Here is a 26,025-nt window from a genome sequence, read left to right on the forward strand (position 1 = left end):
TTGGCCGGGGCATTGAGTATAAGAATTGGCAAGTCATGTTGCAGCTGTATAGAACCTTAGTTCGGCCACACTTGGAGTATAGTGTTCAATTCTGGTCGCCACACTACCAGAAGGATGTGGAGGCTTTAGAGAGGATGTAGAAGAGATTTACCAGAATGTTGCCTGGTATGGAGGGCATTAGCTATGAGGAGCGGTTGAACAAACTCGGTTTGTTCTCACTGGAACGACGGAGGTTGAGGGGCGACCTGATAGAGGTCTACAAAATTATGAGGGGCATAGACAGAGTGGATAGTCAGAGGCTTTTCCTCAGGGTAGAGGGGTCAATTACTAGGTTTAAGGTAGATGTACGAGACAAGTCTTTTACACAGAGGGTAGTGGGTGCCTGGAACTTGCTACCTGAGGAGCTAGTGGAAGCAGGGACGATAGTGACATTTAAGGGGCATCTTGACAAATACATGAATAGGATGGGAATAGAGGGATACGGACCCAGAAAGTGTAGAAGATTGTAGTTTAGTCGGGCAGCATGATCGGCATGGGCTTGGAGGGCCGAAGGGCCTGTTCCTGTGCTATACATTTCTTTGTTCTTTGTTCTTTGTTTTTAATGTTAAAGCTCACTCAAGTACAATAGGCCATTTGGCTAAGGTACTGGGGTATAGCTAGGCACACAGTAAGAAGGTAACAGCTTACAGAAAAGAGAAAACTGGCAGAGGAAATGGGCAAGAAAAAATTGTGTTCTTTAATTGATTAATTTTTCACAGAAGGAGCAGGAAGTGGCAAGCAAAATGTGGTGCAGGAACAACTAATCACTATATTTTCACCTGATTGTTAATTTTAGCAAAAGGTGATTCACATCCTTCACTCTGAAAGAGATAATAGGAATGCAGCCTTAGAATGTTGCTGCATTTCTTTTGATGGCTGAATAAGCCAATTCTGAAAAGACAATCTGATGCAAGTTCTATATGTGAAGTTGTCCCCTGCTAGTGGTGGGTGTTGATTTCTTCCTGGCACCTTGCTTGCAGGGTTGACACCTGCAGTGTAAATTCTAAAACCCCATGTTGTTGTGGTGATGAACTCCTTCCTACAGCTGATGTCGACACTTGCATTGGTCATCAGCTAAAGTTCCTCACTTGTCAACATTGATGTTGAGGGCTTTCATGGCTCTTTCGACTTCATCCTTGAATCAGAACTTTGGACATCCTACTGGTCTCCTGGTCCAGGCTACTGTCCCATAGCACATCCTTGGGGGTGTGGATATGAGGTACGAGCAAGAGTAGGCCAATTGGCCCAACGAACCTGGTTATGTATCAAGGAATACATCCCTGCTGGTGAAACGTCATGCGATCTGTAGTGGCATCAGCAGAGTGTTTTTACGTGGGCTTTCAGTTCTCCATCTTAGGTTGTATGAGCAACATCTTCTAATAAAACCTCACATCATGTTTGTAAGAATCCAGGTGTGCAGCACCTCCATACATTTTCTCTTTGTGGCACTTAGAGAATGTAACAAAAACGAAAACTGGCGACGAGGATTGAGGCAAAGAGAAAAATTTGGGCTGTGACCCAAATCGTCGACAAGAAATGTTGCGCAGAGAAAAGATTCTCAGGTCCAGACTCACACGTCAGTTGATGCAAAAGCTGCAGATGCTGAAGGTTAAAAGAAAAAATTGGAATACAACCGTGAGGAAGCAGAACAACAGCTTTCAAAACTTGCTTTCCGTTAGAAGTGGGTAGATTCTAGGCTGCAGGAACTGTGTACGTGGCAAAGTTAAATGGGCTGCAGGAATGGCGAATCGAAAAGTCTTCCGACTCTGTATAAGCTCTGTGAAAAAGACAAACCACAATCAGACAAGAGAAACATTTGCATTGTGGATGATGAGGTCTCTAGTAAAACAAATTGGAAGGGAGGAAGGTTAGTTGAAGTACAGGCCTTGAAAGCCAGTATCCTTAATGGCAAGAACTGTGGCAAAAAGGGCTATATTGTCAAAGCATCAACGGAAAACCTCACCAACACCCAAGGTGTGAAAGAACAAACAACACACTTATCCCGCCTGTTACCTAGCTGACATTCCCATCACTGGTTGAAATGAACAAGAGCACTTGAAACGTCTAGAAAGCCATAATCTCTGAGTTAAAAAGGAAAAGTGTAACTTTTTCAAGACATCCATAAACTACCCGTGTTACATCATTGATAAAGATGGTTTGCACATGGAGCTGAAAAAGATGACAGTAATCTTAGAAGCACTATGTCTTCAAAATGTAACACAACTAAGGTGGTTTCTGGGATTCATATATTATTACAGAATTTAGCAACATAATTGAAGCCTTTACACACTGTTATGTGCCAAACAGGTATGGCACTAGTCAGAAAAATGTGAAAGTGCATATAAAAAGGTAAAAGAGGCTTTAAAGAAGTCACAGCTATTGCTTCACTACAATCCCAAGTTGAAGTTACAACTGGCTTGCATTTCACCCTATCATCATCCAATGGGGTAGTTGACTCACACATTGTGCCTTTAGGAAAGGAGCAGTCAATAGCATTTGCTTCACAAACTCTTACCAGCGCATTAATAAATTATGCTCAGCTAGAAAAAGAAGCTTTGAGCATCATATTTGGGGTAAGAAGGTTTTTCCACTACCTTTATGGACGTCGTTTTATTCCTCTGACGGATCACTGACCCTTGATGACAATCTTTGGGCCGTATAAAGGTATTCCTTCTTCAGCAGCTAGTATGTACAGAGGTGGTCTTTGATATTATTGGCACACACACATGGGGCTGGATTCTCCGATTTTGAGGCTATGTCCGGAGGATCTGTGGCGTTTTACGTGGGAAAAATCGGCACCATCCCAGCACCGATCCTCCGACCAGTGAGGGGCTAGCGCCATGTAAAACACACGGTCTACACAAAATAAACGGCTAGAGAATTGCTGGGTCCGTGGCCGCACATGCGCATGGCAATGACCTGCAGCGGTCGCAACGTACAACATGGCACCGGCTCTGTGCAGAGTCGACCTGCCAGATAGTGCCCCTCTGGACACCCCCTCACCCCCCCCCCCCCCCCAAGCCCTCGCCAAAGCCCCCCGGCCAGAAGCACGGCTACCGCCCGACTGTGGCGGCGCTGGACATATCTGCAGCCGCGCTGGGTTCCCAACTGCTGAGACCACGCGCCAACTGCGCGGTCGGGAACTTGCCCCATCGGGGCCGTAGCATTGAGGGAGGTCCTTCAGGTGACATCTTGAGACCGTCCCAACGGAGTGCGGTGTGCGATGTAATGATGCCGTTTTGGAGGGGACAGCATGCGCACCCTGCGTAAAACAGGTGCTGCCCCCGATTCGGTCGTAGAAATAGATTCTCTGCCAATGGCCGATGACAAAATCGCCGTCGGAAAACAGAGAATCCCACCCATGATATCCAATATCATAGCAATATGCAAATACTTATGCTTTGTCAAGATTGCCATTACAAATTAAACAACAACCTGAAGAAAATTTTGTCAACATCCTGTATTTCTTAATTGTGGATAATGTGCCTGTGACTTCATTTCAAGTACAGAGGTACACAAGAAACGATCCATTGACAGGAAAGGTTATGATGGTCCAAAATGGAACGAAGGCAGACGTACAGCATAAGAATCAAGACCTTAAACCCTACAATATAAGAAGACTTGAGTTGACAGTCCAGAATTGAATTTGATTATGGGGAATCCAAGTGATTATTCCTACGTGCTTGCATAATAAAGTCCTTGATCAACTGGATGGGGGACATCCTGGTGCTGTGAGGTTGAAGAAACTGGCACACAATTATTTTTGGTGGCCAGGATTAGATGCTCAAATCGAAGACAGAGTTGGACAATGTCAGTCCTGTGCAAAACTAAGAAACACTCCCCCACTGCAACCCTTACAGCTGTGGGAATGGCTGACACAGCCATGGCAGAGGATACACAAAGGGCAATTCAGCGAAAATAATTCCAAATCCAATTTTTGCATGTTTGACGGGGTGTTTCTTGGCGGCCGCATTGGTGAGATCACGGCCTGTATTCAACGACACAGTGCCAAAAATGAGCCCCCCCCCCCCCCCCACCGTGAATCATGCCATTCCTGGATCCCTCACCATCTGATTTGCCTGGCCCATGCCTCAGCTGATCACCGCTATCAAGCAGGAGCTGCTTTTAAACCCTCCCTCACCACTCATTCCCAGTCAACCCACAAGCATAGCAGCGCACAGCCCTCCTCCTCGCTTTGGCGATGCTGACCTGAAGAATAAAGAAGGCTGAGGGGTAACTTAATTGAGGTGTAGAAAATTATTAAGGAAAGAAATAGAGTTTACAGGATAACATTATTTCCCATTGTGGAGAATTCTAAAACCAGGCGACACAAATTCAAGATAAGTGGCAGAAGGTGTAGAGGGGACATGATGAAAAACCTTTTGACACAGAGGGGAGTGGGAGTCTGGAATCCGTTGCCCGAGTTGGTGGTGGACGCAGAGACCCTAAACTCTTTTTTAAAGTGCCTGGACCTGCACCTTAAGTGCTCTAAGCTACAGGGCTATGGGCCAGGTCTAGGAAGGTGAAATTAGAAAGGGCACCTGGCTGTCCTCAGGGTGGCATGGATAAGATGGGTCAAATGCCCTCCTTATGTTCTGCAACATTTCTATGATTCTAACACCAACAACCTCCAAAGAACTGCAAGGGTAAGTTACCACCTCTCTCCTGTCGCCAGTTCTGCCTGCCACCCCTCAAATTTCCAAACACTACCCACGCCCCAAATCCATGCACCCTCTCCACATCCGATCTTCAAGCTTGTTCCTCAGATCCCCAGCACCCATCAGCACAACCCGTTCTCATCAAGGTAGCGTGCCCACACATGCCACCCTGACTCAACAAGAGTGCAGCTCACAATGTCCTCTCGTTATCTCCGCAGGAGAAGATAGACCATAATAAGAGGGAAAGGATGACTGAGGGGTGGTGGAGGAATCCCAGAGATACGAGGAATGGGCCCTGGAGATTGTAGGGTTACCTGAGGAGAGAGCAGTGGCTGACAGCGAGGTTGGCCTACCCCAGAGAGGTGAGAGTCCATTGCCTCTTCATCCAGATGACCTGTCTCAAGTGAGTTGCTGATGTCCCACAAAATTAACCTTTTCCTTTCACTGATCACATGTCCATTGTCTCGCAGGAGTTCCATCTGATGAGTCCATCTGGAGTCGTTCACCCCCCCTGCCACCCAAGAGAGCACCTCTGAGGACAGCTCCAAGGATAACACTGGTGATGCATCATAGCTAGACTCCAGGCATGCTCAGCAGCTCTCTGCTCATCTACACACTTACCCTGTGACTGTGAGAGGGTCCTCAGTGATGAAGCCCTGCTCTTTAGTGTTTGATTGTTGGCAGCTGCCTCTGAGGTGCTGATGCTCCTAAGGCACAGACATACTGTTCAGGCATCAAAGGTTGCTGGACATGCAGTGCACTAATCATCCTCTGAGACATGGCATTTGTGCCTTTGAGAAGGCACTTGAGAGTTCAGGGCCAGGATTCTCTGCCGGGGTGATTCTCCATTATGCCGGCGCCCGGGGGTTTCCCGACGGTGTGGGGCTGCCCCACAATGGGAAACCCCATTGACCGGCTGGCGTAACGGAGAATCCCGCTGGTCGGTCGGGGTAGAAATGTGGCCCAGCGGGGTGGAGAATCCCAGCCCAGGAGTGTAAAGTGCTATCACTTTAAAAAAAAAATTTATATTAAGGTTTCCACAGAATATCAATAACAAAATGAAAAAGGAACCCAACAGGGTTAAATACCAAACACAGTCAAAACACAACCCTCCATACCCCCCTCCCCCCTGTACATAAATAATAAATTAACACCCCAACTTAACACAAAGCCAACATAGCAAATATATACACCCCCTCAGATCCCCCAGTGTAAATAAACATGATTAAAGTAACCCCCCCCGCCGAGCTGCTGCTGCCATTGACCAATGTCTACCGTTCTGCCAGGAAGTCTAAGAACGGTTGCCACCGCCTGAAGAACCCTTGTACAGACCCTCTCAAGGCGAATTTCACCCTCTCCAACTTAATAAACCCCGTCATATCTTTGATCCAGGATTCCACGCTTGGGGGCCTCGAGTCCTTCCACTGAAGAAAAATCCTCCGCCGGGCTACCAGGGACACAAAGGCCAGAATACCGGCCTCTTTCACCTCCTGCACTCCCGGCTCCTCTGCCACCCCAAATATTGCGAGCCCCCAGCCCGGTTTGACCCTGGATCCTACCACCCTCAACACCGTCCTCGCTACGCCCTTCCAAAATTCCTCCAGCGCTGGGCATGCCCAGAACATATGGGTGTGATTTGCTGGGCTCCCTGAGCACCTAACACACCTGTCCTCACCCCAAAAAACCCGGCTCATCCTTGTCCCGGTCATGTGTGCCCTGTGCAGCACCTTAAACTGTATGAGGCTGAGCCTCGCGCACGAAGATGAAGAGTTCACCCTCCCTAGGGCATCTGCCCACGTCCCTTCCTCGATCTCCTCTCCCAACTCCTCCTCCCACTTACCTTTCACCTCCACCACCGAGGCCTCCTCCTCCTCCTGCATCACCTGGTAAGTTTCCGAGATCTTCCCCACTCCCGCCAACCCCCCCCCGAGAGCACCCTGTCATGTACTGAGCATGGCAGCAGCCGTGGGAATTCCACCACCTGCCGCTTGGCAAATGCCCTTACCTGTAAGTACCTGAAGGTGTTCCCTGGGGGGGAGCCCATACTTCTCCAACTCACCAGGCTCGCGAACTTCCCGTCCACAAACAGGTCTCCCAACCTTCGTATCCCTGCCCTGCGCCAGCCCGAAAACCCTCCATCTGTTCTCCCTGGGACGAACCGGTGGTTCCCCCGTATTGGGGTCCACACCGAGGCCCCAACTTCCCCCCTGTGCCGTCTCCACTGCCCCCAGATTTTGAGGGCAGCCGCTACCAGTCTCGTGGTATACCACCTTGGAGGTAGCGTCAGCGGCGCCGTTGCCAGCACCCCAGACTCGTACCCACACAGGTCGCCGTCTCCAGCCTCTTCCATGCAGCCCCTCCCCCTCCATCACCCACTTGCGCACCATCGTCGCACTGGCGGCCCAGTAGCACCCACAGAGGTTGGGCAGCGCCAGCCCACCCCCTATCTCTACCCCGCTCCAGGAACACCCTTCTCATCCTCGGAGTCCCTCGCGCCCACACGAACCCCATTATGCTCCTGTTAACCCGCCTACAAAAGGCCTTCGGGATAAACACGGGGAGGCACTGGAACAGGAACAAAAACCTTGGGAGCACCGTCATTTAGACTGACTGCACCCTACCCGCCAAGGACAGCGGCAACGCGTCCCACCCTCTTGAACTCCTCCTCCATTTACTCCACCAGCCTTGTGAAATTAAGCCTATGCAGGACCCCCCAGCTCTTGGCCACCTGGATCCCCAAATACCTGAAGCTCCTCTCCGCCCTTTTTAGTGAGAGCTCGCCAATCCCCCTCTCCTGGTCCCCTGGGTGAACCACGAACGGCTCACTCTTCCCCATGTTGAGCTTATACCCCGAGAAATCCCCGAATTCCCTGAGAATCCTCATTACCTCTGGCATTCCCCCCACCGGGTCTGCCACATATAACAGCAAGTCGTCCGCATAGAGTGACGTCCTATGCTCCTCCGCACCCCGCACCAGCCCCCCTCCAGTTCCTCGACTCCCTCAGTGCCATAGCCAGGGGTTCAATCGCCAGTGCGAAGAGCAGGGGGGACAGGGGACACCCCTGCCTCGTCCCTCGGTGCAACCGAAAGTACTCAGACCTCCTCCTGTCCGTGGCCACACTCGCCTTCGGGACCTCATACAACAGCCTGACCCACCTGACAAACCCCTCCCCAAACCCGAACCTCTTCAGCACCTCCCACAGATACCCCCACTCTACCCTATCGAAGGCTTTCTCAGCGTCCATCGACTCCACAATCTCCGCCTCCCCCTCCCTCGCCGGCATCATGATAACATTCAGAAGCCTCCGCACATTCACGTTCAACTGCCTCCCCTCAATCCTCGTGGCTAAGACCTTCGCCAGCACCTTGGCATCTATGTTTAGCACCAAAATCGGCCTGTAAGACCCACACTGCAGGGGATCCTTGTCCCCCTTCAGGATCAAGGAGATCATTGCCCGGGACATCCCCCTCCCTTGCTTCATTAAAGGTCCTAACTAGCAACGGGCCCAACAGGTCCATATATTTTTTATAGAATTCGACCGGGAAACCGTCCAGCCCCGGTGCCTTCCCCGCCTGCATGCTCCCTATCTCTTTGGTCAGCTCCTCCAGCCCAATTGGGGCCCCCAATCCCGCCACCAGTCCCTCCTCTACCTTCGGAAACTTCAATTGGTCCAGAAAGCGGCCCATCCCTCCCTCCTCCAGTGGGGGCTCGGACCGATACATTCCTCATAAAAGTCCCTGAAGGCCGCATTGATGCCATTCCCACTCAGCCCCACACTCCCTCCCCTGTCCTTAACTCCCCCGATCTCCCTAGCTGCGTCCCGCTTCCGAAGCTGATGCGCCAGCAACCGGCTTGCCTTTTCCCCATACTCGTAAATCGCCCCCTGGGCCTTCCTCCACTGCACCTCCGCCTTCCTGGTGGTCACCAGGTCGAATTCGGCCTGGAGGCTGCGCCTCTTCCTCAACAGTCTTTCCTCAGACACCTCCGCATACCTTCTGTCTACCCTCACGGTCTTCCCCACCAGCCTCTCCCTCTGCTCCCTCCTCTCCTTGTGGGCCCTAATGGAGATCAGCTCTCCCCTAACCACTGCCTTCAGCGCCTCCCATACCATCCCCACTCGGACCTCCCCGTTATCGTTGGCCTCCAGGTACCTCTCTATGCTTCCTCGGACCCACTCACTCACCTCCTCGTCCGCCAGCAGCCACACCTCCAAACGCCACAACGGGCGCTGGTCCCTCTCCTCCCCCAGCTCTAAGTCGACCCAATGCGGGGCATGATCCGGAATGGCTATCGCCGAGTACTCGGTATCCTCTACTCTCGCTATCAGCGCCCTGCTCAAAATAAAAAAGTCAATCCGGGAATAAGCCTTATGGACATGTGAGAAGAATGAAAATTCCCTAGCCCCCGGCCTTGCAAATCTCCAAGGGTCCACCCCTCCCATCTGGTCCATAAACCCCCTCAGCCGGCTTTTTGCCAATCTAACTGCGGATTGCAAGCCCGTTGTCACTAGGAGCAGACGGTACAGCACCCAGGACAAGACCTTCATCAGGTCCGAAGTCCAGCGGCTGCTTAAGGAGGGTATTATCGAGGCCAGCAACAGCCCCTGGAGAGCTCAAGTGGTAGTGGTTAAAACTGGGAAGAAACACAGGATGGTCGTGGACTACAGTCAGACCATCAATCGGTACATGCAGCTCGACGCGTACCCCCTCCCACGCATATCTGATATGGTCAATCAGATTGCACAGTACCGGGTCTTCTCAACAATTGACCTGAAATCCGCCTACCACCAGCTCCCCATCCAGAAGTTGGACCGGCCATACACTGCCTTCGAGGTGGACGGTCGCCTCTACCACTTCCTTAGGGTCCCTTTCGGTGTCACAAATGGGGTCTCGGTCTTCCAAAGAGAGATGGACCGAATGGTCGACCAGTACGGTTTGCGGGCCACCTTTCCGTACTTAGATAATGTACCATCTGCGGCCATGACCAGCACGACCACAATGCCAACCTCGAGAAATTCTCCGCACCTCCACTCTTCTCAACCTGACCTACAACAAAGAGAAGTGTGTATTCAGCATGACCCGGTTAGCCATTCTCGGCTATATAGTCCAAAACGGGCTTCTCGGGCCCGACGCCGAGCGCATGCGCCCCCTCATCGAACTTCACCTCCCCCACTGCCCCAAGGCCCTCAAACGCTGCCTGGAGTTCTTTTCCTACTACGCTCAGTGGGTCCCAAACTATGCGGACAAGGCTAAGCACTCATTCAGTTCACCCAATTCCCCCTCGCGGCCGAGGCACAACATGCTTTCGCCCGCATCAGAGCAGACATCGCCAAGGCCGGGATGCACGCAGTGGACGAGTCACTGCCTTTTCAAGTAGAAAGCGACGCTTCAGACATCGCCCTTGCCGCCACTATAAACCAGGCAGGCAGACCCGTGGCATTCTTTCCCGCACCCTTCATGCCTCTGAAATTCGACACTCATCCGTCGAAAAGGAGGCCCAAGCTATCGTTGAAGCTGTGCGGCATTGGAGGCATTACCTGGCCGGTAAGACATTCACTCTCCTTACAGATCAACGGTCGGTAGCCTTCATGTTCAACAACACACAGCGGGGCAAGATCAAAAATGATAAAATCTTGTGGTGGAGAATCGAGCTCTCCACCTATAATTACGAGATCTTGTATCGCCCCGGTAAACTCAACGAGCCCCCAGACGCCCTCTCCCGAGGTACATGTGCCAGCGCACAAGTGGACCAACTCTGGGCCCTACACGACAGCCTTTGTCACCCGGGGGTCACTCGATTGTACCATCTGGTCAAAGCTCGCAATCTGCCCTACTCCGTCGAGGAAGTAAGGACAGTCACCTGGGATTGCCCGGTCTGTGCGGAGTGCAAACCGCACTTCTACCAGCCAGACCGTGCGCGCCTGGTGAAGGCTTCCCGCCCCTTTGAACGCCGCAGCGTGGATTTCAAAGGGCCCCTCCCCTCCACTGACCGTAACACCTACATTTTCAGTGTGGTTGATGAGTACTCCAGATTCCCCTTCGCCATCCCATGCCCCGATATGATGTCTGCCACCGTCATCAAGGCCCTCAGCACCATCTTCGCTCTGTTCGGTTACCCCGCCTGCATCCACAGTGACAGGGGATCCTCATTCATGAGCGATGAGCTGCGTCAGTTCCTGCTCAGCAGGGGTATAGCCTCCAGCAAGACGACCAGCTACAACCCTCGGGGAAACGGGCAAGTAGAACGGGAGAATAGGACGGTTTGGATGGCCGTCCAGCTGGCCCTACAGTCCCTCCCAGCCTCTCGCTGGCAGGAGGTCCTCCCTGACGCTCTACACTCCATCTGGTCACTATTGTGCACCGCCACTAATAACACACCCCACAAACGTGTTTTTACCTTCCCCAGGAAGTCCACATCCAGGGTGTCGCTCCCGACTTGGCTCGCTGCTCCAGGACCAGTACTTCTCCGTAGGCACATCCGACTCCACAAAGCGGAGCCCTTGGTGGACAGGGTTCACCTGCTCCACGCCAACCCTCAATATGCCTACGTTGAGTTCCCTGACGGCCGCCAAGATACTGTCTCACTCAGGGACCTGGCACCGTCAGTCTCCACCCCAACACCCCCCCCAACCAATGCGCCCCCCCCACCTCCCACCGCGCCGCCAATATTGACCCCACCAGAGCACCCCCCCTTCCCCTTTTCCGCACAAGATGATGAAGAGGACTTCTGCACGCTCCCGGAGTTCCCCGATGACTGGCCAGCATCAGCACCGCCACCGGTGCCACCTCCACCACCGCCAGCACCGACTTCGCCGCAACCATTACGCCGCTCCCAACGAAGCACCAAAGCACCGGACCGGCTGAACCTTCGACGGACTCCGGACTGTCAACATGGACTTTTCTTTCCCTACCACTGTACATAATTGCCTAATTGTAGATAGTTTCACGTCACTCCCGCCGGACTCAGTTTTAACAGGGGGTGAATGTGGTGAACCACTGTAATAGGAGATGTAAGGTAGGACCTGCACGACAGGTTCGCCGGTAGCTCCTGCCGGCTTGCTCCGCCTACGGAGAACTGTATAAATATGCATGACCTCCAGTGCCCTGCCATTTCGCCAGCTGCAGCAGGAGGCCACGCATCTGATTGTAATAAAGCCACAGTTGTACCCAACTTTAGTCTTTGTGCAATTGATCGTGCATCAGTGGGTAGGCCAGGTGTTTCATTCAGGGCTGGATGCCAAAAATCGGGGGGTGGCGATCTTGGTGGGAAAGAGGGTGTCGTTCAAAGCGTTGAGCATTGTGACAGACAATGGCGGCAGGTACGTAATGGTAAGTGGTAAGCTGCAAGGGGAAAGGGTGGTGCTGGTCAACGTGTACGCCCTGGACTGGGACGATGCGGGTTTTATGCGGCGCATGTTGGGTCGGATCCCGGACTTGGAAGTGGGGGGCCTGCTAATGGGGGGGGGACTTTAACACGGTGTTGGATACGGCACTGGATCGCTCCAGGTCTAGGACGGGTAGGAAGCCGGCAGCGGCTAAAGTGCTGAGGGGGTTTATGGACCAGATGGGAGGAGTGGACCCTTGGAGATTTGCAAGGCCGGGGGCTAGGGAATTTTCATTCTTCTCGCACGTTCATAAGGCCTATTCCCGGATCGACCTTTTTGTTATGAGAAGGGCGCTGATTGCGAGAGTAGAGGATACCGAGTACTCGGCGATAGCCATTTTGGATCAGGCCCCGCATTGGGTAGACCTAGAGCTGGGGGAGGAGAGGGACCAGCTCCCGTTGTGGCGCTTGGAGGTGGGGCTGTTGGCGGATGAGGAGGTGAGCGAACGGGTCCGAGGAAGCATAGAGAGATACCTGGAGGCCAACGATAACGGGGAAGTCCGAGTGGGGATGGTCTGGGAGGCGCTGAAGGTGGTGGATAGGGGTGAGCTGATCTCCATTAGGGCCCACAAGGAGAGGAGAGAGCAGAGGGAGAGGGAGAGGCTGGTGAGGGTAGACAGGAGATATGCGGAGGTGCCGGAGGAGGGACCGTTGAGGGAGAGGCACAGCCTCCAGGCCGAATTCGACCTGTTGACCACCAGGAAGGCGGAGGCGCAGTGGAGGAAGGCCCAGGGGGCAATTTATGAATATGGGGAAAAGGCAAGTCGGATACTGGCGCCTCAGCTTCGGAAGCGGGATGCAGCTAGGGAGATTGGGTGAGTTAAGGATAGGGGGGGGGGGGCAGTGTGGTGCTGAGTGGGGTTGGCATCAATGGGATCTTCAGGGACTTTTATGAGGAACTGTATCGGTCTGAGCCCCCACTAGAGGAGGGAGGGATGGGCCGCTTTCTGGACCAACTGAAGTTCCCAAAGGTGGAGGAGGGACTGTTGGCGGGATTAGGGGCCCCGATTGGGCTGGAGGAGTGGCCAAAGTGATAGGGAGCATGCAAGTGGGGAAGGCACCGGGGCCGGACGGTTTCCCAGTCGAATTTTACAAACAATATATGGACCTGTTGGGCCCGTTGCTGGTTAGGACCTTCAATGAGGCAAGGGAGGGGGGTCTTTGCCCCCGAGGATGTCCCGGGCACTGATCTCCTTGATCCTGAAGCGGGACTAGGATCCCCTGCAGTGTGGGTCTTACAGGCTGATTTCATTGTTAAATGTAGATGCCAAGGTGCTGGCGAAGGTCTTAGCCACGAGAATTGAGGATTGTGTGCCGCAGGTCATCCACGAAGACCAGACAGGTTTCATGAAGGGGAGGCAGTTGAACGCAAATGTGCGGAGGCTCCTTAACGTTATTATGATGCCGGCGAGGGAGGGGGAGGCGGAGATATTGGTGGCGATGGACGCTGAGAAGGCCTTCGATCGGGTAGAGTGGGGGTACTTGTGTGAGGTGCTGAATAGGTTCGGGTTTGGGGAGGGGTTCGTCAGGTGGGTTAGGCTGTTGTACGAGGTCCCGATGGCGAGTATGGCCACGATCAAGAGGAGGTCTGAGTACTTTTGGTTGCATCGAGGGTCTGTGGAATTCATTGCCACAGAGGGCGGTGGAGGCCGGGACGTTGAGTGTCTTTAAGACAGAAGTTGATAAATTCTTGATGAAGGGCTATGGAGAGAGAGTGGGTAAATGGAGTTGAAATCAGCCATGATTGAATGGTGGAGTGGATTCGATGGGCCGAATGGCCTTACTTCCGCTCCTATGTCTTATGGTCTTATGATATGTTAATATGGATATCATGACATGAGGGAAGAAACTTCTCATCTCCATATTATTGGGAGACCCCTCATCTTAAAAGAGTGCCCCATAGTTCCAGGTGTAGTCTCACCAATGCTCTGTACAGCTGTTCCTACCTTCCTACTTTCACATTCCATTCCCCTTGCAATAAAGGCCAATGTTTCATTTGCCATACTGAGCAGTTGTTGTACCTGCATTCTAACTTTTTGTGATTCATGTACAAGATTTCCCTGTACTGCAGCCTTCTGCAGTTTCTCGGCAGTTAAATAACTAGAAATTCCTCAGAGTGGTAATCTCCGGTGGATTGCCATTCTCGATGGATTTATCCACGCTGTAATTTCAAAGTCCATGTCTCACCCAACCTCCCCCACTCAGGCTGGCTGAGACAGGAGCAGTGAATAGCCCCTCCCCTACATTGGCGTGGAGTAACTGGGGTGCAGAGAGGTAAGAAATGCCCCCTTTTAACAGCACTAGCTGCATGTTGACTCTGCCTGATTGTAATTTCTAACTGCTACTACCTACTTAATAATGGATTCTAACATTTTCCCAATGACAGAAGTTAGGCTAATTGTTCTTTAGTTTCCTGCCTTCTGTCTCTCTCCTTTTCTGAATAGAGCCGTTGCATTTGTGGTTTTCCAAACAGCTCAGAACTTCCCAGAACCTCGGGAATTTTGGAAGATGACTACCAATGCATCCACTATTTCTGAAGTCATTTCCTTTAAGACCCAAGGGTGCAGGCCAGATTACTATTGTCACTAACAGTTTGTATTTCTTTACAGAGATTGCTCCAATACTTGTTGACACACAGTACCTTGCTGTCTTCTGCACTGCCCTGGCTAGAATGAGAGAGTCATATGCTTTAGGGTTAGGACACAGGTTGTAAGGCAGATGAACTGCACTCTTTGCTTCATTGACAGGAGTCATTTCTGCAAAGTGGGTCTCAAATCAATCTTTTCATAGAATCAGAGAATCGCTACAGTGCAGAAGGAGGCCGTTCGGACCATCGGGTCTGCATGGACCCTCTGAAAGTGCACCCTACCTTGGTCCAATCCCCTACCCTATCCCTGCAACCCATAACCTAATCTCCACATCTTTGGACACTAAGGGGCAATTTAGCATGGCCAATCCATCTAACCTGCGCATCTTTGGATGTGGGAGGAAACCGGAAAACCCACGCAGACACGGGGAGAAAATTCAATCTCCACACAGAGTCACCGCGGTCACATACTTTCTAATGTGCACGAACATTTCCAGAATCTATATAAGTTCGACTTTGGGTGACTGTGTGGAGTTTGCACATTCTCCCCGTGTCTGCGCGGGTTTCCTCCGGGTGCTTCAGTTTCCACCCACAGTCCAAAGGTGTGCAGGTTAAGTAGATTGGCCATGATAAATTGCCCTTAGTGTCCAACTGTTGGGCTTGGGCAGGGTGCACTTTTGGAGGGTCGGTGCAGACTCAATGGGCCGAATGGCTTCCTTCTGCACAGAGAGGATTCTATGATAACCACCAATGCATACATTATCGCTATATCCACCTCCTTCAACACACTGGGATGTAACTCACCATGTCCAGCGGACTTATCAATTTTCAAACCACTTCATATTCAAACCACTGCTATCTTTTTATTGATAGTAATTTCTTTGTGTTCCATATTTTCACAAGCCCTTGGTTCCCTCCTATTTCTGGGAGATTTTCTGTATTGTCCTCTGTGAAGACAGACACAAAGTAATTGTTTAGTTTCTCCCCCATTTTCCCACCCTCCATTATAAATTCTCCTGTCTCTGCCTGAAACGAACCCACATTTGCACTTGCTAATCATTTCCTTTCCACACATGTAAAGAAGCTTTTACAGTCCGCTGTTTTGTTTCTCACTAGCTTGCATTCCCTTTTCCCTTTCCTTATCTTGGTCCTCCTTTGCTGGACTGCTCCCAATCCTCGGTATACCATTTTTTTCTGACAACTTTAAAATCCACTTCCTTTGATCTAATGCAGTCCTTAACTTCTTTTGTTATCCCCAGTTGATTCACCTTTCCTGTTGTTTTTTTGTTGTAGGCAGCCACTCGCTCTAGTTTCCAGATTTGTGTTTCCACAGCCGTCATCGGTAATTGCAATGCTTCACCTTGTTTTGTTGCCACTTTGGTATCAGATAGTTTTAGCAACTTTGTCACCGTTTGTATGGCTTAATTTGGTGACTGCAGATTCTAATCTGGTTCTCACTCTTGGGTTTCTTGACAACTGTCATGGGTGAGAACTAAGGGGTATGCTCATCCCCAACTTTCCCAATAATATCTACATTAGGTAGGCACTGAAGTTGCTTCTCTGTCTGCTTTCTGATACAAAATGGTACTCGCACCATTGATGCACAACTGTGAGCACATTAGGATCTATATGCAGCTTGCATGTAACAAACACCGTTCAGTTTGCTGCTACCAGTGAAGTGGTCATCATAAAATTCAAAGATGTTGATATATGTAGGTACCACATATATGATTGCAATCATATGCAGATTTGTTGCTGTGTTGAAAATGATAAGCATGCCACAATCTCCAGATGACAAGAATACCTTATTTGTTCTAATGTCTTCAAATGAGACTGGTGTATTAAAAGTCCTGAGAGGGACTTCCGGTTGCGGGGATGCACTGCTAAGCCGCACGTTTCGGCAGCTCCCGTTCTAACGGACTTTTGGGCTCTTTTCGGGAGCCCCAACGGAAATATTTTCAGACCAAACCCAGTGTGGGGTGACGAAGGAAGGTGCCCCCCCCCGGGTGTGTATGGAAAAGACCAGTGGCAGTGGCCAGATTGCGAAGGATCCTTTGGAGCAGCGGCAGAGAAGAGAAGGAAGAAGCAAGCTGACGGCGGATGGAGCCCAGGCGACATGGGGCCCGGACCAGCAGGAATTCCTCTGACGGTGTGTGGAGGAACTAAAGAAGGAAGTGCTGGCGCCGATGTTATTTGCAATCGATGGGCTGAAGGAAACACAAAAGGTCCAGGCGATAGAGCTCCGTGGAGTGAAGGCACAGGCAGCCGAAAATGAGGATGAGATACAGGGCCTGGTGGTAAAAACGGAGACGCATGAGGCGCTACATAAGAGATGTATCGAAAGGCTGGAAGCCCTGGAGAACAGCTCGAGGAGGAAGAACCTACGGATTCTAGGTCTCCCCGAAGGAACAGAGAGAGCTGACGTTGGGGCTTATGTGAGCACGATGCTCCATACGCTAATGGGAGCTGAGGCCCCATCGGGCCCCCTGGAGGTGGAAAGGGCTCACCGGGTCCTTGTGAGAAGACCAAAGGCGGGAGAAATACCAAGGGCGATAGTGGTGAGATTTCACCGCTTCACGGACAGAGAGGCTGTTTTGAGCTGGGCCAAGAAGGTACGGAGTAGCAGGTGGGAGAATGCGGTGATACGAGTGTATCAGGACTGGAGTGCGGAGGTGGCGAGAAGGAGGGCGAGCTTTAATTGGGACAAGGTGGTGCTCCACAGGAAGAAAATAAAATTTGGGGTGCTGCAGCCGACGCGATTGTGGGTCACGCATCAGGGCAAGCACTACTACTTCGAAACGGCGGATGAGGCATGGACCTTCATCCAATAAGAGAAACTGGACTAGAACTGAGAGACTGATGCTGGGGGGGAAACAACGAGGTTGTGGTAGAGAAATGTAAATTGGGAAATGGGAGGTTTATAATATTGAAGCGATAGATGGGGAATTTCTCTCCTCGAGATGGGGGGACACGGAGAAATGTGGGCGCCAGTGAAAAAGGGACTGAGAGGGGGGATGGGGAATGAGGGAGCTGCGCCATAGGGGGCGGGGCCGATAGGAAAGCGTGGGGTTTTTCCCGCGCTGTGGAGATGATGGCGGGAAGCTAGGCGCAGGAAGGAAGAAAGTTCCACGCCCAGGGGGGTCAAAGAGAGAACGCGGGAAGCTGGGGTCAGTTAGAGTTAGCTGACTTTCGGAAGCATCATGGGGGGAGTAACCATGCTAGATGAGGATCTAGCGGGGGGGGGACTAACTGGGTTGCCGCTGCTGAGTGCCAGGGGGAGCTGGCAAGAGAAGAGGTGGTTGGGACGGGAAGGCGCCGCCTGGGGGATGGGTGGGTGCGCGGGACCCGGACGGGGGGGCTGGCCCAGAATAGGGGATGGCTAGTCGGCGGGGCGGGGGGGGGTGGCCCCCCAATCCGGCTGATCACATGTAATGTGAGAGGCCTGAATGGGCCGATTAAGAGGGCCCGGGTTTTCGCGCACTTAAAAAGACTGAAAGCGGCTGTAGTTATGCTTCAGGAGACGCATCTGAAGGTGGCGGATCAGGTTAGGTTAAGGAAAGGGTGGGTGGGACAGGTGTTCCACTCAGGGTTGGACTCGAAAAATAGGGGGGTGGCGATATTGGTGGGGAAACGGATGTCGTTCGAGGCTAAGAATATAGTGGTGGATAACGGGGGTAGATATGTGATGGTGAGTGGTAGATTGCAGGGAAAGAAGGTCGTGCTGGTAAATGTATATGCCCCGAACTGGGATGACGCAGGATTTATGACCCGGAGGGAAAAGAGGGAATGCAACAGTTTCTGGACCAACTAAGGTTCCCGAGGGTGGAGGAGCAGGAGGTGGCAGGTCTGGGGGCGCCAATTGAGGTGGATGAGGTGATTAAAGGACTGGGGAACATGCAAGCAGGGAAGGCCCCGGGACCAGACGGGTTCACGGTGGAATTCTACAGGAAATATGTGGATCTATTGGCCCCGCTGCTGGCGAGAACCTTTAACGAGGACAGAGAAGGGGGGAATACTACCCCCGACAATGTCGGAGGCGACGATATCACTAATCCTGAAGCGGTATAAAGATCCGCTGCAATGCGGGTCATATAGGCCTATCTCACTCCTAAATGTCGACGCCAAGCTGTTGGCAAAAGTGCTGGTGACGAGGATAGAGGATTGTGTCCCGGGGGTGGTGCATGAAGATCAGACAGGGTTTGTAAAGGGGAGACAACTGAATGTCAACGTTCAACGGCTGCTGGGGGTGATAATGATGCCCCCAGCGGAGGGGGAGGCAGAGATAGTGGTGGCGATGGATGCGGAGAAGGCATTCGATAGGGTAGAGTGGGAGCATTTATGGAAGGTGTAGAGGAGATTTGGGTTCGGGGAGGGGTTTGTCAGATGGGTCAGACTCTTATATGGGGCCCCAGTGGCAAGTGTAGTCACAAACCGGCAAAAATCGGAGTATTTTCGGCTACACAGGGGAACAAGACAGGGGTGCCCCCTGTCCCCATTACTGTTCGCGTTGGCAATTGAACCACTGGCCATAGCATTGAGAGGCTCTAAGAAATGGAGGGGGGTGCTTAGAGGGGGAGAGGAGCATCGAGTGTCACTCTACGCAGATGACCTACTGCTATATGTTGCGGACCCTGTAGAGGGGATGACAGAGGTTATGCAGATATTGAGGGAGTTTGGAGATTTTTCGGAATACAGGCTAAATATGGGGAAGAGCGAGCTTTTTGTAATACACCCCGGGGACCAGGGAAGAGGAATAGACGCCCTGCCGTTAAGGAGAGTGGAAAGGAGCTTCCGATATTTGGGGATCCAGGTAGCTAGGAGCTGGGGAACTCTACACAGACTTAATCTGATGCGGCTGGTGGAGCAGATGGAGGAGGATTTCAAGAGGTGGGATATGCTGCCGCTCTCACTGGCGGGCAGAGTGCAGGCGGTAAAAATGATGGTTCTCCCGAGGTTTCTTTTTGTGTTTCAATGTCTCCCCATTCTGATCACAAAGGCCTTTTTCAAGAAAATAGACAGGAGCATTATGAGCTTTGTGTGGGCAGGGAAGACCCCGAGGGTAAGGAGGGGGTTCCTGCAGCGTAGCAGGGACAGAGGGGGACTGGCGTTGCCGAGCCTGGACGACTACTACTGGGCCGCCAATGTGGCGATGGTTTGTAAGTGGATGAGGGAGGGAGAGGGGGCGGCGTGGAAGAGGCTGGAGATGGCGTCCTGTAAAGGAACGAGCCTAAAGGCGCTGGTGACGGCGCCGCTACCGCTTTCCCCGAAAAGGTATACCACAAACCCAGTGGTAGTGGCAACCTTAAGGATCTGGGGGCAGTGGAGGCGACACAGGGGGTGACGGGTGCCTCGATGTGGTCCCCGATCAGGAATAACCACAGGTTTGTCCCAGGAAGGATGGATGGAGGGTTCCAGAGCTGGCAACGAGCAAGAACTAGGAAACTGAGAGATTTGTTTATCGACGTGACGTTTGCAAGCTTGGGAGTGCTGGAGGAAAAGTATGAGTTGCCCCCGGGGAACAATTTCATATACATGCAAGTGAGCGCGTTTACGAGGCAACAGGTGAGGGAATTTCCGCTGCTCCCGCCACAGGGGATCCAGGATAGAGTGATTTCAGGGGTATGGGTCGGGGAGAGCAAAGTGTCCGAAATATATCAGGAGATGAGAGACGAGGGGGAGGCGCTGGTAGAGGAGCTGAAGGGAAAATGCGAAGAAGAGCTGGGGGAGGAGATTGAGGAGGGGCTGTGGGCTGATGCCCTAAGTAGGGTAAATTCCTCGTCCTCGTGTGCCAGGCTTAGCCTGATACAATTCAAGGTTCTACACAGAGCACATATGACGGAAGCAAGACTGAGCAGGTTCTTCGGAGTGGAGGACAGGTGCGGGAGGTGCTTGGGAAGCCCGGCGAACCGCACACACACGTTTTGGTCGTGTCCGGCACTGGATGAGTACTGGAGGGGAGTGGCAAGAGTGATTTCAAAGGTGGTGAAGGTCCGGGTCAAGCCAGGCTGGGGGTTAGCTATATTTGGGGTAGTGGAAGAGCCGGGAGTGCAGGAGGCAAAAGAGGCCGATATTCTGGCCTTTGCGTCCCTGATAGCCCGGCGAAGGATCCTACTTATGTGGAAGGTCATAGATAGCAGCTTCAGGGAATTAGTTACACCAAAGATTGGAGATAGATGGGTAACTGTAAGAGGGACTGGGAAAAAGCAGTCAATGCAGGGATCCCCTGCGGTCGTTCCCCTGAGAAACAAGTATACCGCTTTGGATACTTGTGGGGGGGACGACTTACCAGGGGTAAGCCATGGGGTACGGGCCTCTGGCACGGAGTCTGTCCCTGTTGCTCAGAAGGGAAGGGGGGAGAGGAGCAGAGCATTAGTAATTGGGGACTCGATAGTCAGGGGCACAGATAGGAGATTTTGTGGGAGCGTGAGAGACTCACGTTTGGTATGTTGCCTCCCAGGTGCAAGGGTACGTGATGTCTCGGATCGTGTTTTCCGGGTCCTTAAGGGGAGGGGGAGCAGCCCCAAGTCGTGGTCCACATTGGCACTAACGACATAGGTAGGAAAGGGGATAAGGATGTCAGGCAGGCTTTCAGGGAGCTAGGATGGAAGCTCAGAACTAGAACAAACAGAGTTGTTATCTCTGGGTTGTTGCCCGTGCCACGTGATAGTGAGATGAGGAATAGGGAGAGAGAGCAATTAAACACGTGGCTACAGGGATGGTGCAGGCGGGAGATATTCAGATTTCTGGATAACTGGGGCTCTTTCTGGGGAAGGTGGGACCTCTACAGACAGGATGGTCTACATCTGAACCTGAGGGGCACAAATATCCTGGGGGGAGATTTGTTAGTGCTCTTTGGGGGGGTTTAAACTAATGCAGCAGGGGCATGGGAACCTGGATTGTAGTTTTAGGGTAAGGGAGAATGAGAGTATAGAGGTCAGGAGCTCAGATTTGACGTCGCAGGAGGGGGCCAGTGTTCAGGTAGGTGGTTTGAAGTGTGTCTACTTCAATGCCAGGAGTATACAAAATAAGGTAGGGGAACTGGCAGCATGGGTTGGTACCTGGGACTTCGATGTTGTGGCCATTTCGGAGACATGGATAGAGCAGGGACAGGAATGGATGTTGCAGGTTCCGGGGTTTAGGTGTTTTAGTAAGCTCAGAGAAGGAGGCAAAAGAGGGGGAGGTGTGGCGCTGCTAGTCAAGAGCAGTATTACGGTGGCGGAGAGGATGCTAGATGGGGACTCATCTTCCGAGGTAGTATGGGCTGAGGTTAGAAACATGAAAGGAGAGGTCACACTGTTGGGAGTCTTCTCTCGGCCTCCAAATAGTTCTAGGGATGTAGAGGAAAGGATGGCGATGATGATCCTGGATAAGAGCGAAAGTAACAGGGTAGTTATTATGGGAGACTTTAACTTTCCAAATATTGACTGGAAAAGATATAGTTCGAGTACATTAGATGGGTCGTTTTTTGTACAGTGTGTGCAGGAGGGTTTCCTGACACAGTTTGTTGACAGGCCAACAAGAGGCGAGGCCACATTGGATTTGGTTTTGGGTAATGGACCAGGCCAGGTGTTGGATTTGGAGGTAGGTGAGCACTTTGGGGACAGTGACCACAATTCGGTGACGTTTACGTTAAGGATGGAAAGGGATAAGTATACACCGCAGGGCAAGAGTTACAGCTGGGGGAAGGGAAATTATGATGCCATTAGACGTGACTTGGGGGGGGATAAGGTGGAGAGGTAGGCTGCAAGTGTTGGACACACTGGATAAGTGGAGCTTGTTCAAGGATCAGCTACTGTGTGTTCTTGATAAGTATGTACCGGTCAGACAGGGAGGAAGGCGTCGAGCGAGGGAACCGTGGTTTACCAAAGAAGTGGAATCTCTTGTTAAGAGGAAGAAGGAGGCCTATGTGAAGATGAGGTGTGAAGTTTCAGTTGGGGCGATGGATAGTTACAAGGTAGCGAGGAAGGATCTAAAGAGAGAGCTAAGACGAGCAAAGAGGGGACATGAGAAGTATTTGGCAGGAAGGATCAAGGAAAACCCAAAAGCTTTCTATAGGTATGTCAGGAATAAGCGAATGACTAGGGAAAGAGTAGGACCAGTCAAGGACAGGGATGGGAAGTTGTGTGTAGAGTCTGAAGAGATAGGCGAGATACTAAATGAATATTTTTCGTCAGTATTCACTCAGGAAAAAGATAATGTTGTGGAGGAGAATGCTGAGCTCCAGGTAAATAGATTAGATGGCATTGAGGTACGTAGGGAAGAGGTGTTGGCAATTCTGGACAGGCTGAAAATAGATAAGTCCCTGGGACCTGATGGGATTTATCCTAGGATTCTCTGGGAGGCCAGGGAAGAGATTGCTGGACCATTGGCTTTGATTTTTATGTCATCATTGGCTACAGGAATAGTGCCAGAGGACTGGAGGATAGCAAATGTGGTCCCATTGTTCAAAAAGGGGAGCAGAGACAACCCCAGCAACTATAGACCGGTGAGCCTCACGTCTGTAGTGGGTAAAGTCTTGGAGGGGATTATAAGAGACAAGATTTATAATCATCTAGATAGGAATAATATGATCAGGGATAGTCAGCATGGCTTTGTGAAGGGTAGGTCATGCCTCACAAACCTTATTGAGTTCTTTGAGAAGGTGACTGAACAGGTAGACGAGGGTAGAGCAGTTGATGTGGTGTATATGGATTTCAGCAAAGCGTTTGATAAGGTTCCCCACGGTAGGCTATTGCAGAAAATACAGAGGCTGGGGATTGAGGGTGATTTAGAGATGTGGATCAGAAATTGGCTAGCTGAAAGAAGACAGAGGGTGGTGGTTGATGGGAAATGTTCAGAATGGAGTTCAGTCACAAGTGGAGTACCACAAGGATCTGTTCTGGGGCCGTTGCTGTTTGTCATTTTTATCAATGACCTAGAGGAGGGCGCAGAAGGGTGGGTGAGTAAATTTGCAGACGACACTAAAGTCGGTGGTGTTGTCGATAGTGTGGAAGGATGTAGCAGGTTACAAAGATATAGATAAGCTGCAGAGCTGGGCTGAGAGGTGGCAAATGGAGTTTAATGTAGAGAAGTGTGAGGTGATTCACTTTGGAAGGAATAACAGGAATGTGGAATATTTGGCTCATGGTAAAGTTCTTGAAAGTGTGGATGAGCAGAGGGATCTAGGTGTCCATGTACATAGATCCCTGAAAGTTGCCACCCAGGTTGATAGGGTTGTGAAGAAGGCCTATGGAGTGTTGGCCTTTATTGGTAGAGGGATTGAGTTCCGAAGTCAGGAGGTCAAGTTGCAGCTGTACAGAACTCTGGTACGGCCGCATTTGGAGTATTGTGTACAGTTCTGGTCACCGCATTATAGGAAGGACGTGGAGGCTTTGGAGCGGGTGCAGAGGAGATTTACCAGGATGTTGCCTGGTATGGAGGGAAAATCTTATAAGGAAAGGCTGATGGACTTGAGGTTGTTTTCGTTGGAGAGAAGAAGGTTAAGAGGAGACTTAATAGAGGCATGCAAAATGATCAGGGGGTTGGATAGGGTGGACAGTGAGAGCCTTTTTCCTCAGATGGTGATGTCTAGCACGAGGGGACATAGCTTTAAACTGAGGGGTAATAGATATAGGACAGAGGTCAGAGGTAGGTTCTTTACGCAAAGAGTAGTGAGGTCGTGGAATGCCCTACCTGCTACAGTAGTGAACACGCCAACATTGAGGGCATTTAAAAGTTTATTGGATAAACATATGGATGATAATGTTATAGTGTAGGTTAGATGGCTTTTGTTTCGGTGCAATATCGTGGGCCGAAGGGCCTGTACTGCGCTGTATTGTTCTATGTTCTATGAAGCAAAACCCCCAGGCGTGGAGGCCTGGATAAACGACATGGCAGGGTTCATAAAACTGGAACGAATGAATTTTGCGCTGAGAGGATCGGCTCAGGGGTTCTCCAGGCGGTGGCAATCGTTCCTTGACTATCTCGCGGAACGTTAAGGGAAAATAGATCGTCAGCAGCAGCCCAGGGGGGGGGGGGAAGGGGGGGGGGGGGAAGAGCACTATTTTTTGTTACTTTGTTAGTTCACCATATTATTTAAATAATGTTATTTATCAGTTACTGCACTATTTTTATGTTGATTTGTAAAATGGAAAAATTCTGTTTGAAAACTTTAATAAAATATATCTTTTTTCAAAAGTCCTGAGAAATTTCTGTGGTGTGTTATTGATCTCAGGGAGTTTTTTTTTAAATATTCCCTACTTTGCAGAGAATGGGTCAATCCTAAAATTTCTTGAATGCTGTCTCCCATGATCAGAACAAATGTACCAAAAGCTATGAGAGAATCTACTTCCGAGTAGGCAACGGTCACTGTCACACGTGGCTGGTTTCTGTGTCTGATCGAGAGCACTGAAGTATATCTAAGGTCACCCACCTCTACATTGGCTACATTCTCGTGCCCTTTTGCTGTGGCATGCATATCTGCCACTCTTCTGTTGATATTGGTCTCAGAAATTGATTATGCCGATCAACAACAAACAGGAGCAAGGTAATTGTTTTCTCCAGGTTTCCAGTAGCAAGACACTGCCCAATGTGGATAAGCATCTCCACAGTGGAAACATTTTTTGGACCAGTTGCAACTCTGAGAGACTGCTGTTGTTACTGTGCAGGTGTTTTCCTGGCACGTGAGTGATAAACAAGTGTTCACTGTCAGAATGTGCACCCATGCACATCATGAGGTAAAAGCAGGCAGTGACTGACACCCAGGTGAGCCAATCAACATACAGAACAGAACACGACCAATCACCAGACAGAACACCAGAGGGGGACTTCCAACTAGAAAACGCACGAGGCATCAGCACTCTGCCTCTTTCCACTGGTGACAACTGTAGTGACAGTCAGGGTGTACAAATCATTCAACACCTTCTCCACATAGATCAGTTAGCCTGGTCTAGATAATTAATGTTAGTTTACTTAGAGTAGTAGAGAGTCAACCCACAGGCAGCTGTGTGCTTCGTTACTGAAGTTCAATAAATCTTATATTGAACCAATGCCCACGTTTGGTGTATACTTGATCAGTTAACTACATCGTGTGCAGTCCGTGTTACCCCAGGGTGAACAACACGACATAATACCAGAAGTGGCTCCTGCTTTTAAATAATTTACCTTTGAAAAATTCACTGACGACCAGCAACTGCCTTCCAGTGGCATGGAAAAGATCCAGGCACCTCTGCAGCTCCGGATCTCCGGGAACCTTGGCGACAAATGGCGGGTCTTCAAGCAGAAATTCAGTCTATATATTGAGTCCTCGGGCCTCGAAAGTGCCTCCGATGCCTGAAAAATTGCACTGCTGCTGTTTACTGCGGGGGACGAGGCCACCA

General features: G+C 51.0%; 1 protein-coding gene across 1 annotated transcript in view; it reads right to left on the reverse strand.

Annotated features, from left to right (window-relative positions):
- Positions 1-713: 713 nt before the first annotated feature.
- The window catches only part of agtpbp1 (ATP/GTP binding carboxypeptidase 1), a 462,243-nt gene continuing 436,931 nt past the window's right edge, over positions 714-26,025 (reverse strand). The window contains exon 27 of the mRNA XM_072516701.1: positions 714-1,816. Within this exon, the coding sequence (XP_072372802.1) occupies positions 1,732-1,816 (85 nt within the window). The 3' untranslated portion in view covers positions 714-1,731. The remainder of the gene's footprint in view (positions 1,817-26,025) is intronic.

This window comes from Scyliorhinus torazame, chromosome 9, assembly GCF_047496885.1.
Source record: "Scyliorhinus torazame isolate Kashiwa2021f chromosome 9, sScyTor2.1, whole genome shotgun sequence".
Lineage (NCBI taxonomy): Eukaryota > Metazoa > Chordata > Chondrichthyes > Carcharhiniformes > Scyliorhinidae > Scyliorhinus > Scyliorhinus torazame.